The following is a 14,281-nucleotide window of genomic DNA, read 5'->3' as shown; positions in this document are numbered from 1 at the left end:
GGGATCCTCTCCGCAATGTCTCGGATGCGGGCCCCCGGGAAGCAGCAGACTTCCCGGGCTAAGGGGTCGGGGCGGCAGATTGCCCCCTCAGTGCCCCGCAGTATGGAGTCTCCCACAACAAACACCTTTCGCTTTGTCTTGGGGAAATAGCCTGCCACCTTCCTGCATTCTGAAATGAGTTGGCAGGTTGTGACAGTGCCATCACCAGCAGCCCTGTCCCCCTCCAAGACATCCCTGACTACAAGGTGGAACTCGTGTGCCACAGTGGATGCCAACAAAGTTGGCATCACATACTGCCTTGACTATACTGTCCCCATTGCTGCTGACCATGAACCCACGGATGAGCTTGCCCTACCCAACAATCCACCCCTGCGCCATGAAGTTCATGGCTCCCATGATCTCCACTGCCATATGGAACTCATCCATCACCTCCGCTTGAAGGAGAGTCCACCGACAGCCTGACTGATGGCACTAGTGTCTGCGAGGGAGAGGTAGGCATGATCTTCATCCCGGCTGCTCCAGATGTCCAAGGTAAAGTATACGGCCACCTGCAGACCTGCCTCGAGCAGCTCCTCCCTCAAGTATTCCCTGCATGCCTTATACAGGGAGGGCACCATCGTCCTGTTGAAGGTGGTGCATGCAGGCACATGGTATGATGCGGCCACAAGCACCATAAGCAGCCTGAACTCTGGCCACTTTACTAAGGAGAAGGGCTGGCCAGCTAGAGCAAGCATCTCCCCAATACTCTAGGTGACCTCACTTGCCTTGGGAATGTGCCCTTTTGTCCCTGTCTTTCCCCCACTGGTCCAGGGTGGCCTGCCTCGGCTTCTGGGGGACGGAGGCTTTGGAGAGAGAGGGGGACTTCCCTTTGGTTATGCTCTCACTGGTGCCAAGCTGAGGAGGAGCAAGGGCAAGGGAGTGGTGCCTCCTAATATGCATCAGAATCCCCATGGTGCTGAAGCGTTTCTCATCTTTGCCCCAGCTGGTCTTGAATTGGTAGTGCAGGCAGATAGCATACCTGGGATCATCTGCCACCTCAAAAGGATCTCACACTACACTACCCCCTTGATTCTGGGGTGCAGGTCCTGCCTTACCCCCCTCCTCAGCAGGCAGAGGCACAACAACAGGGGAAGCTGAGCCATCTACCCCCACAACCTCCTCTGTAGTCCCTTCCAGAGAAGGAGACCTGGCTCTAGGGGAACTTTTGAGGGGTGTGAAGCAGAAACTTCGATGTCCCTTCTTTCCCCAAAACTTTTCTGGCTATGGCCCTGAGCTCTCCTAGTTCCAGTTCTAACTCCTCCTCTGGCACTGGAAGGCTCAGGCTAAGAACTGAAATTGGGGTGGAGGAGACTGTCATACTGGTGGTGCTGGGGGTTATTATTATTGCCGGTGTTAGTGGAGGTGGGGCAGGTGCAGACACTGCTCCCACCTCCTTGTTGCCACTAGCAGCAGAAGCCTTATGGCTGCTAGGGCAGAGGGCGCATCTAAGTTTGGCAGTGGGGGGAGGGGGCTGGGACTTGCAGCTCTCCCCCTACCCCTCCTAGCCCCTCTTGCTCCCCCTACCACAAGACCTGGCACTTGCCTTTCCAGCACACTTCATAATGTTTGCTGTGCTGGAAAATGTGTGCGTGCGTGTGTGTGTGTAATATATCTTCTATGTGCAACGTATCTTCTTTCTGTAATATACTGGAAAGGTGTATACAATCCTTTCCAAGAAGAGACACTAGCAAGAGACAGACTACTAGGAAGCCAGCAACTGCAGCCAGCCAGTACCTTTCACATGCTGCTGCTTCTGGACAGAGAGCTCACAGAAGACAGAAAAAGGCCTTATTATGTTGTTTCTCTGTCTGTCCCCAAGAGCACTGGGATTGGAAGGGATCTCAGGGACAGATCACAGACACTGGCCGGCTACAGATGTCAATGTCAAAGTAGTCCTTACGCCCACCCTATCTGAATTTCTGTTTCCCTGCAAGCCTGCCTCCAAAACATTCCGAAACCTTTCAGGTTTTGTTTCGGAGCCTTCCTTTTTGTTTCAGATTTGGTGTTTCGGGTGCTGAAATTGCCAAAACATCGCTGAAAAAGAATGGCTGCCGAAATTTTGCACAGTCCTAATACATACTGTTATGGCACATTCTGCTCTTCATGAATAGAGTATTATACCATACCATAAAACCTGGTATGGACTTCACTTGAAAACTAGGTAACACTGGGAAAGCAGGCTACCAGCTGAAATTTGGACAGTAAATTCTCATCAATTACAGCAGTCACCATTCTAAGCATGTGTAAGGGGAGATACAACTCAAACAAGTAGGATAGAAGTTAGAAAGGCTACCAACTCATTCCTGCACAACTTGCTGGTATCAAGCTTGAAACAATGCCAGCTATATATTACAGGATATAATACAACAAGGATTGGCAACCTATAGCTTGTGGGCTGGAGCCACTGGATTCAACCTAGGGACATGGGGCTTCCTTTATACAATGGCAGGGAAAGCAGCAGTGGTGGACACTTTCCCTGCGCCATGGTAGAGAGAGAAGCAGGGATGATGATTAGATCAATGCTCATACAACTCTGTCCTGTGCTGGGTAATTCTAGCCTGCATCTGAAAAGGCTGCTGAGTGCTGTCTACAACAAAGAAAAATGGCAGAAGAGATGTTTACAATCTCTGCAGTGCTGCTGAAGGCAAGTGGGTGTTTACAGGGGTAGAAATCTTGCTGGTTGCAAGATGGAGTTCACAGTGTCCATTTCTGCATCTAAGAGGTCTTAGTTGGCATCTTACAAGTCAAAGAGCTCACAGCTTTCATATATATTGTCACTCATAAAGTCACCATCAGTCACAGAATTCTCACCTCCTTCATGTGCATAAGCAGCAGCTGAGACAAAATGCAAGTCAACACTTCCAACCCATGCCAAAATCCTGTCCAGCTCCTCATAAAATGGACAGGTGGCTTGAGCACTGTTGGAGGTCCAGTTTCTCTCCTCTGATTTCTTGTATGAAAATTTCATATCCTTTGCTTTAATGTGGCACAGCTTGGCTTCCTAATTGTGAACCTGCTTCTCCATCCCTTTAGTGACAGCTTCAAATATGTCCAGGCTGTAATGTCTAGACTTCCTGAACTTTTACTTCTCCCCAGAGGAAGATCGAGGACCTCTCCACATTTCCATCTGGACACATTACAAAGTACTGAACAGACCTAAAATAAATGTCAGCTATACTGATTCTAGGAGTGCACGAACACAAGTATATCAAACACGGTTGCATGCTGGTAGTTAAGCGGAAAGTGACAGGTGTCAGGTCAGCACAACCCCCGATCAGTAGAGGGCACACACAAAAACAAGACTAGCCAGTCCAGACAGGGAACGAACCAGTGTTGGAGGACAGCTGGAGAAGGGACAAAATAATATGCAGCATAGACACAGTGGCACAACCACTTGCATGCAATAACATTAAGGTGAAATGTGCCTCCATTTCAAACAGGATCACAAACTGCACAATACCCTACCAGTTATGACACATTAAGTAATTATATCATTTGGACACAGATCTTTTGAGTACACAACAAATTTAGTATTAGGAAACCCCACCCATGATCCAAAATCTAAGTACAGCCCCTGCCACTCATTCTGGGATGTGAATGGCACTTTGAATTCTTTCCATCTTCTCATCTTGTTCCAGTAATAAATGTTCTACAGACAAAACTGTGCAGTAAGTTTAATATGCAGCTTAATTAACATGCACGTAATCTAAATACTGGAATACTTTAGAAAACTAAAAGAGCTCCCAAAGTAAATTTTAAAGTCCATCTGCAACCATTCATTTCTAAAATAAGATGTACTATGTCACAGCGATAAAACTTAGGTGCTTATGAAGTATACAATTCAATGTTCATTCCCTTTCATTTCAAAGAGTTCCCTTATAGGGGGTTTTAAATGTTTTTCTGAACCTTTAAACATATTTACTTTGAGATTAACATTACTGAGGCTCTGCAAGTTTAGTAACTGATGAAACAATTAGAATAAATACTTTCATTAAACACTTAAGTCCTATGGGCTAATTTTTATATTTTCTTAACTGTCGTACAGTGTAACTGAAGTAAAGAATATAGTACAATTCAAAAGAGTAAAAGGCATTTACATAGCTGGTATCTCACTGTGGATCAAAAGTTTTATTAAAAGAAAACAAATTACTGCATTTACTCGAATACAAGCTCCCTCGTCTTATATTTGCATGTGAAGCAGAGGCAGGAGCAGGTGGCTGCTGCAGGTCTGACTCTGGCTCTGAGCCCAGGTTGGGGCCAGAATCAGCCCCACAGCAGCCTCCTGCCCTCACTCTGCTTCTCCTCTGCAGCTTCTACCCCCGCCCTTCTTCCCCTGTCAGGTGCAGCTCAGCTCTGGCTTGGGATTGGTCTCTCCCAGGCACAGAGCACCCAGGAACTCCTTCCTCTGCCTGGCCAATCAGCAGTGCCAACACTACTGCATGGCCAGACAAGGGCTGAGCTTCCATGTGCTATGCTCTGGGATGCAACAGCCCAAACAGTATCTGATGATGGGACAGGGGGTGGGGCAGGTAGAAGAGGCAGAAACTGGAGAGTGACTGCTGGTGGGGTGGGGAGAAGAAGCAGAGACTGGGGGAGCGTAGGGGAAAAGAGGCAGAGACGGGTAGTTTGGGGGAGGAGGCAGAGACTGGAGGGGAGTGCGGGGAGTGGCAGAGACTGGGAGAAGCTGAGGGTGGGGAAGATGCAGAAGGTGCTGGGGTAGGCGGTGCAGGTGGCAGAGGAGGGCAGGAAGGCTGCAGGGTGAAGTGGGCAGAGCAAAGGGCAAGGGGACCACCTGACACCCCCTGGAAAATTTTCCATATATAGAATCTAATGACTGGGGGGGTCATCTCATATGTAAGTAAATACAATAAGTAGTAATCCTTCATATTCCAGGACCAGTAAAAATATTCACTGACATTAGGGGAAAAAAAATCTCCTATATGAAGGTTACTTCCAAAATGTTTCACTCCATGTTCCTCTGGTACAGAGCATTGCTAGACTAAACATAACTTTAAAAGCGTTATGGGTATAGAGCAGTTCCTTTAGCCATACCCTCATATTTTATTGATTTTATACATACATACTAGGGAGACAGATAATCCAAGTAATTCAGTAAGCTACCCAGGCAGTATGTTAATAGAAAAAAGAAATATATACTTGAGTACAGTATATGGAAAAATATCTGAAAGTCAAAGACTCACATACTTACAGTGAAAATTCCCATTAGTTGAGTGTAAAAGAGCCCGCTTATTCCACCTAAAATGACGAGGCCCATGAAGGTAGATATTCTTATCAGGGCAAGTTCATGCCTGAATACAAAGAAATCCTATGAATAAAAGGGGAAGAGAGACAAAACTGTTTACTTTTCAAAAAGTAAGCGAAGAACCCTGAAACAAACAGGAACAGTAGATAAAAACTGATCCATTACATGCATGATAAAAGCAGTATTTTGTACTTCTATGCGTGGTTGTACTAAACGGATGCTTAAAAAACTAAAAACTTTAGGGTATTATAAACTAAACATATTCTATACATGAAGTCACTTTAAAAGGTGGGCTACATTGCCAAAGAACTCAATCCAGTATTTAAAGTTTGGGAGTACCATAAACTAAGCTAGCTTAACCCTGATCTAAGGTCAAAGCAGGCCACAGGTTACGCTACACACAATGGGTTCTTGCAAATACACCAGATAAAATGCTGTCCATTATAAGGCTTCTAGATCTTGCCTCTTAGCCACAGTGCATTACAGTTTTTTAACATAATCTCCTTTTAAAAATATAAAATTACAGCGTGACACTTAAAAACAGCACTGCTATAAACTGGAAGTAAAACAATTGTTCAGTTAATTAAAATACTGCCTAGCATCCACTCTGGCCTAATCTTAGACTACCTAAATCTTTACATAAACTGACATATAACAACTTAACCTGGCAGTATATGACACGTACAGTTTATTAGGTATTCTCAAAGCTGTGCATCACAAATGCATATACATGATCTAAAGTTTATTATTCAGACTGAAACTGTAATTATCAAAAAATTTAAGTAAATTTTAGAAGAACAGTACCATCAGGCCACAAAAGTGAACTCTAGTGCAACAATCTATTGTGGCCTGAACTAAATCTTAGGAACTTCTGTGTTGTGGCTTTAGATCAGGGGCAGGCAGTTATTTCGGGAGGAGGGCCACTCTGTGTGTGCTTGCCTCACTGCTCTCTCTCTCTCTCTCCCCCCTCTCATTCATTGCATGGGCACACCCCTCCCCCCCGCCAAAACCCAACCCCAGCCCGGGGTACCGGCATGCCCCTGCTCTCACAATCCAGGGTTGCAGCCAGGGGCCATATGGTGCTGGAACAGCTGTGTGTAGGGAAAGCTGCCGCAGGCAGACACTTCCTGGGTGGGGGTAGGGGGCAGAGTTGGGCCAGGCTGGCCTTTCTCCTCACTTCTGCCAGCTTCCCCAAGGTCCTACTACTCCCCTGGCTCCTGTCATCTTTGACAAGGAGCCTGGAGGAGATAAATACTAATTTTCTAACCTTTGTAGGTGCCCCACAGGCTGGATAGAGTAGCCTGGCAGGTTGGATCCAGCCCACGGGCTATATTTTACACGCCCCTGCTTTAGATCTAAATATCTGTGTTTTTTCAGAAGTGAGGGGCATTGGGTACACAATAATAAACAATATGAGCTAATTAAAAAAATAAATCCAATGTAAATATTTTTGTTCTGATTTTAATATAAGAATATTGATTGAAAATTAAAATGGGAATTATTATAATCTATGGCGTAAACCCAAATATGCTCAACCTCCAGTCCACAGTGCCACATCATCCAGCTCAAGGGACTCCCCACGGGTCTGGAAATTTGGCAGCAGGAGAGTGGTGGCACTGCTCTGTTGCTGGCAAATCTCTGAACCCATGGGGAGCCCTGGGTTCTGCGCGCTGGATCTGGTATCCGATCCCAAAATACAGGACCAGATGGGGGCAGCAACAGGCCCCAAGGCCCAATCCCAGCACAAGAGGGACAGGACCTGTTCCACTCATTGGCCCATGGGACCAAAAGTTTGAGCAGCACTGGGGTAGCCTAAACATACTATGATCTATTTATCATTTAAACTAAATGAAAAATATTATTTAAGTCATACTGCCGAAGTTTTGAAGAAAATTTAAACTCTAAATTGCTGGGAGTCAATGGCTAAGCAACTAGAATCATAGTTTAATGAAATGTTAAACTAGTTTTTGATAATAGTAGCTGCTTGTACAGGTGCAGAAAATATCTTCTTCATTTCAGTTAACACAGCTACTTCAGTTCAATGATTAGTTCAAGGATAAAACTTTATTTTCCTCTTCTAAACTATGGATAAAAATGAACCAAGAAGTTGATATCTTCTTGTTTTAAAATTCTGAACAGAAAATTAATGAACAGAACAAATCAGTGCAATTCACTAACTACAGATTTTGTTGATGTAATGACAATTTAAAATGTGAAATGTATTTTGATTTACTTTTTTTTTTAATCCTAGGTGCATTCTTTTTTAAATCGGACAATTAAAGCAATTTCTATCCCAACAGAACTTAGCCCAAACCAAAAGTTTTTTTAAAGAAATAATCTAATAAATAAGAACTGTATTACTCCCTATTCTCTACCAGAATAATATATATATAAAAAATCATCTGAATAAATTAATAATATAATTTCTTAAATAGCAACATAGCACCAAATTTAGCGTGAATGCTGTATTTACTTGTAAAAGGAACATGGTTTGATAGTTGTACTAACCAATGATACTCTTTATTTCTATAGGAAATATCAAACATAAAAATACAAAGAATGATCTTCTAAATTGTGATTTTTTGCTTGCCAATTTAAATAGTGATCAATCCATTCTGAAGCTAAACTTCAATTTCAAAATGTATTGCCAAATGCTGATTTTTTGCTCACTTGTTGTGAATAGGAGGTAAGCTTGTCACAAGTTGTGTTAAGAACAAAGAGTGCTGTACCCTTCCTTGTTATTGCAATGCAGGATATCTATGGTAGTGCACAGTGGGACATTTAAAAAAAAAAAGAAGAGAGAGTGTATCTGAAAGTATCCAAGTTCAACTTACGTGTCAACAACAAAAATTAAAACCCAAGATTCACCTTGTAAGATTTTCTTCCTTTCTTGGAAAAAAAAAACCAATGTCATTTTCAAAACCCAAGGGTGGCAACAGAGATGCTCCCTACCTTGGTACCCTTAATCTCGAACATGCTGACCATCGCCAGATCACTATACAGTATTTGGCTTCTTGCCACCAAGTATATATTCAACAGCAAGTCCTGACCCAAGTTCTGTTGCAAGAGGAATGGCATCAAAATGTTGAGATAGATGATTCTCTTACACAACAAAGACCAGTGCAACCTGTACTTAAGATTGCTACAACCCAGAAGATTACCATACTTCCTCACATACCACATGCCACCAAGTAAGACATTCACCTTGTTTTCAGGAAGCTAGAATGAAGAAACAAAGATTTTTCCAGAGTTATGGCTGGACAGAGCAGAGACAGGGACAGAGTAGGACAAATGCTGTAAACCTAGTTGCAGCTGAAGACTAGTCTTAATGGGTAGGACTACGATTTTCAAGAGACCTGAAAACCGTTTATTGGGCTGTAAAATAGGAGAAGAGCAACAAAAATTGTAAAAGGAAAATTAGCTTCATTAGCGGAATATCAAAACTACTAAAAAAAAGGAGAGATGGTTCTTAACATCTGTGGACTATGAACAATGAACTATTAAGTCAACTGACTACCTCAGCTACCTGAACATAAATGGCACTGCTGCTGCCTGGCACAAAATGGGGTGCTTGTATGCTTGGCACAAAAATCAACTTCCCTGATTAAGACATACACCCCAGTATTGGGGAGATGTTTTTGGAAAAAAGGAGCACGTGGCATGCACGTAAATATGGTAGCCTGCTCTGATTTCACCTCCAGTCCATGGACTGACTGTTCTAGATGCAGGAAACAAGTATGGGCAGGTGAAAAAGGGACTGTGCAGCACACATGAAATGATCAGGAGGGATAGGAGAACTTCAGGATAAAGAAGATTACATTCCTGGAAATGTAAGTAGAAGTAGCTGTAAATGCAGAGAAAGATCCCTCCTCTATGGAAGAATGTATGGCAATAGTCATCTAGAAAAGATGGGAATCCCTCAATTATGACCAGTCTCCCTAACTGCAAACCAGTTTGGTGCAGATAAATCTGCTGTTCATTCTATCACACAAAGTATGCATCACCATTAAAAAAAAAAAAAACACACACCAATAAAGCACGATCCCTTCTTCCATAAGGCTTGCTACCCTTATGAGGTTATCAATTGCTTTGAACACCTGAGCTAGATCAAGCATCATGAAAGATTCACCCATATTAATGCAACATGGCGATTAACAGTGTACAACAGTAACATTTTAAGGAAAGCAATGAGGAGGTTTTGAAAGGCAAAAGGGAGGCTTGCCAGCAGAGAGCAACCAACGGTGTTCACATCACTTTCTATGTCTACCTGCTCCTCCTGCATCATGAAGCCCTACAGAGGGCCCTTGGATACCAGAGGGTAACTACTAAATTAACAACTGAGTAACTGCAGGGTAATAGCTGAATGTATTTTCAAGTGGGCTGAGGACTAGGTGGTGTGTGCCCAGTGCTAGGCTGTAGACAACCAAGCTGTACTTGCCCAAGCTTTTAATCATTTGCTGCTTCCTGTACAATATCCATGACAGCAATGTATAAGACAACAGAGGTTATCACAGTACAGATTGACACAGTAGTTCAAGCAGCAAACAGCCAGTTTGAAAATTACAATTGCCAGGGTCCATTTCTTTAGGAGGCACCCAGTGCCTATTTTGAAGAAAGTTCATGAATGTGTCTGTATGCACCTGGGGCTCTTTGGTGGTAGCTATTCAAGCAAACCACTTACATTCTTTTTGTTCCGGGGTCAATGAAAGTAAGTGTGTTATATGGGATCCCATCATCCCTTTTTTCTTTAGCATATTATATACCCAGACCTACACATTTCCAAAGTGCAAACAAATATTTGATTAGAAAATAAGAGCAAAACCAAATGGATAGAGTTTAAATGAATGCAAATCAACAGAGGTCAAATACATACTAGAGAGGACAAAATGCACAAACATAGGAAAATTCACTACTGTGTCAAGGGCCCTTTGACCTTGGTTCTGGGCTGGGCACAGAGACAAGGAAAAGAGAATCCACATTTCTGTATGTGCAGCTGGAGTCCCTTGGTGACTTGTGGGACCTCACGCCACGGCTAGGGTTAGAAAGATCAAAGGAAGTTGGCTCCCAGATAGTGCTGTTCTGTCATTCTGAGAGTAGCTGTGGTTGTGGCTCCTGCTGCTTACATACTGCTGTCCTGAATACAAAGTATTCTTGCGCAGATGCTGTATAAACACTGAGTGATCCTCTGTTAGGGTCAGGTGGTACTGGCTGGGAGATACTGACTGGACAGGCAACAGCCAAGTGCTGCGCCTCATTTATAGATGCCAGAAACTCTTTCTGCCCACCTTGCAAAGCAGCAGGCATCTTTGACGACATCATGGTCATAGAGGGGAGGACAGCACAGGCAGACTCCATCATTCTGACCAATGAAGCATATGAGTATAAAAGGCAGATGGCCAGCCACCCACCCAAATTTAAAACGGGACTTGACATCCACTCCCTGTGATCCTATAGCAGTAGAGGTCAGAATAGAAGACAGAACAGCCTGCATGAGGGGGGACAAAGCAGCATAAGAGGGGTTTGTGGCTAAAATGGGAAGGACTCCATACAAACAAAAGCTAAACTAGGACATCTAAAAGCATTGAACAAATTGTACTGATATATGCAGGGGTGAATTTAACCATGTCAAAATACAGTTATATCACCTCTGAAAGTTGTGTCATGTGGCTACACTTTTTTTTCATTTTTTTTTTTTTTAAACAGGCACAGCTTGACTTTCCCTGGGCTAACTCATTTGGGTCTTGCAGTAAGCCTGCACTCACTTCTATCCTTATTCTGCTTCAAAGGGCTGAAGGCAATCCATGAGAACATTATGTACTCAGGGCTCTTCTATACTCTCAACAGGAACAGTAGCTCTCTCGGGTCTTGTCTTGGGTAGGAAAAAAATAAGGTCTTATGTGACATGTGGCAACTAGCACAAGGTAAAATCCAAACAAAGACAACCAACTTGCAGTTTTCATGTTAGCCCCCCCAACTTTAATGTGTTAAAATTACAAATTGCCTCATCTTTCATACTTGTAGTTAGTTCCCATTTGTTACCTAATATGAGACAAGAACACACCTTTTCTGCTGGTCTTTCTATTATGTTACTGAAAAGAAGAAAGGCATCTGTCCCCTCAGGTTTTTTTTACTTAATGAGAGGCAAAAGGAGATGGGTTTAACACTATTATTCTCTCACCAGCCACATCTCATCTGTAAGGAACCCAAATCATAAGCATTGTGCTAGATGTTGTACATACAGGAGAGACAAACTATCTTGAAGATAGGACTGACTGGAAACTGATTGGGGCCTTGACCTTGACAAAAGGGATCAACATAGGCAGACAAATGTTCTTGTGCAAAACTGTGTAAGTGTATGAATGTGTACACATGTGCATGCACGCACAAGATCCACCAGGGAATCTTTTGGTTCTACTGTTCCAGTCAGAATTGCAAGAGTTTACGTTCTTTGCCCCAACTTGAAACAGAAAGTTAACTGCATAAGGGGAAAAAAGAAAACCTTTATTTGAAAATTCAGCTTAAACAGTTTAAGGTAGTAATATTGTAGTTAGAACTTTAACATGCAAACTTCTCCAGTTTATAGTTTATTATTCCTTTGTGGTAACTGTGAAATAACAATATTTACTAGCCAACATCAAGTCACCATCTGAAAGTTGCGTCTCAACAAAATTAGTCAATTTACTGCAAAATATTTTGGACAGATCCTCATGTCATTCAAATAGTGGTCTGGAGTCTCTCAGCTTCTATGTATCATAAGTGCTATGCCAGCACAACTTAACCTCAAAGGCTTACATAATTCATAAAATTCCAAAACATGCTGAAGTAAAACAACTTAACAATAACTCAGCTTGCAAGTCGTAACTACACACAAGCTAACACTGTCACAACTCCCAAAAAGCCGTTTCTACCTGTCATTACCCATGCAGACATCTGTATTTTTGATGCCTTGACAAAAAAAGAAAACTTGAGCACTAGCAACATAAAAATTTGCTTGAAATATAACACATTTCTATGCCAAGGCTGTATTACAGGCCAAGATGTCTGGATGGTGGCAGAGATCTAGGAGAAGAACCTGAATCTTCCTCCTCCTCGACATGGTAGCATTGATAAATGCACTACTGTCCTCTCACCCTGTGGAGTACCAGAGAGTTATCTGTCTCTTCCATCCTCATTGATATTTACCAGCACCTATTTAAAGAAATAGTAAGATTTCATGGAACTAATTGGTAAAAACATACAATGGAAATAATTCTATTATTCACACCTACAGTAACTTCAGTACCTTGAAGTTATCCTACCATCTGGACAGGACAGCACACCCCCAGATCCCAGGCCCCCAGTGTGTGGGGCAGCAGGGTATGTGTGTGAGGCACGAGGGGAACTCTGCCAGCCTGCAAGGGAAAAGCCACGGTTTCCCACATTTTTCTCCTTTAAAGGAGAATCCATTTTTAAAGTTTGTTGATCCATTTTTTAAATTTAAAGTTCACAACCCTTTCAAATATTCTCACGACCCACTTTTGGGTCATAACCCACGGGTTGAGAAACACTACTCTAGGCTACCAGCTCACCTGGCACTTCAGGCTGTACTGCACTGCCATGCCCCCTCCATCCTTCGGGGCTGTATCAGGCAGCAGAAGCCAGGGGAAGGAGAGGGAGCACCAAGCCCCTAGCTGCTGCTGTAGCCAGAGGAAGGTGCAGTGGGAACAAGGTGAGAGCCAGGGGCTTCACGTTAACTGTTCAAGGGCTGCCACCGTTAGACAGACCTCCTGTAAACCCCTACCAGACAATGGTTAGTTCTGACAGCATGGCTTGGATTCACCTTAACCAAGATAAAAATTGGTAAGCATTAGAAGGGATTCTTTATGTTCCCCAACCTCCAGGAGCTACCGTGATATTTCTTTTCTGCAAAGTGGGCATCCACCCAATTTCAATAGAAAGAGCTGGATTTGAAGGTTGGACTCATACAAGACCACGTGGTTGCCTTGAAAACATACATGCTTTGTAGACCTAAGAGAGGCAATGGCTTGAACAACAAAAGAAGGAAAGCTGGCAACAGCAAGGAGCAGCTGTGGTCTCTCTTGACATTATTGCCAGGACAGGCTGACTTTAAAAAGGAAAAAAAACCCACCACTTTTTATTCCAAAGTCTTAATAAAATTATTGCCACTTGCCCAAAAATTCATTCAGGGCTTTTCAAACTTGATTACCCTCAACTACTTCAGATTTAGGAACAATGGACATTCTGCAACCTGTGGGAAAAACAAGGCCTTTTCAGGTGCTGGCCAAGGACTGTGGGATTCATTCTGAGGCTACTTATGACAAAAAAAAAAAATCAAAGCTCAACAATTTATCGCCAAAACATAATGCTCATCTCTACAGCTTTGCTTTCCTGTCAATATATAAGGCATACAAAAAATTAATAATATGCCAACCAAAAGTAAAATATGCACACTGACTTTTTCCCCCTGAACAAGAGATTAAGAGGACATCTCAAATGCTTATTTTCTCATTCATTTTTAGTTCTAAAGACACTCAGATAATAGATGTTGCCTCTGATAGGATGCCCTACATAGAAGAGGATTGGACAAAATACAGAACAAAATCAGAGATATAGTAAGATTAAAAAATCTCTCCAACTAGAACGGAACATGAGGCTTGTCTACACTTGAAAAAAAGCACTCAGATTAAGGGAAAATGTACAACACAGTATCTTACCCTGAATAAGGTGCCATATATCTTGACTTCAAAAAAGACTTCAATCTGGTATCCCATGATCACCTCTTGGCAAAACTGTCAATTGTGGCTTTGGCTCCACCACAATCCGCTGGCTGGGAAATTGGCTCCGTGGTCGGACCAAAAGGGTAGTAATTGATGGAAGTCACTCATCATGGTGCCCTGTGACCAGTGGGGTACCTCAAGGCTCTGTCCTGGGACCCATACTGTTCAACATCTTCATTAATGATGTGGACACTGGAGTCAG

General features: G+C 43.0%; 1 protein-coding gene across 3 annotated transcripts in view; it reads right to left on the bottom strand.

Annotated features, from left to right (window-relative positions):
* The window catches only part of ZDHHC21 (zinc finger DHHC-type containing 21), a 66,264-nt gene that overhangs the window by 23,364 nt on the left and 28,619 nt on the right, over window positions 1-14,281 (bottom strand). For 2 of the 3 annotated variants that reach the window (XM_019555188.1, XM_019555189.1), the window contains exon 6: window positions 5,249-5,365. The exons of the other annotated variant lie outside the window; for it this stretch is intronic. In XM_019555188.1, coding sequence (XP_019410733.1) covers window positions 5,249-5,365 — 117 coding nt within the window. The remainder of the gene's footprint in view (window positions 1-5,248; window positions 5,366-14,281) is intronic. 3 annotated transcript variants of the gene reach the window in all.

The sequence above is a fragment of the Crocodylus porosus genome, unplaced genomic scaffold, assembly GCF_001723895.1.
Source record: "Crocodylus porosus isolate Cpor-Errol unplaced genomic scaffold, CroPor_comp1, whole genome shotgun sequence".
In the NCBI taxonomy this organism is placed as follows: domain Eukaryota; kingdom Metazoa; phylum Chordata; order Crocodylia; family Crocodylidae; genus Crocodylus; species Crocodylus porosus.
Note: the sequence above shows the minus strand (reverse complement) of the source record. Positions and strands in the feature narration are given on the sequence as shown.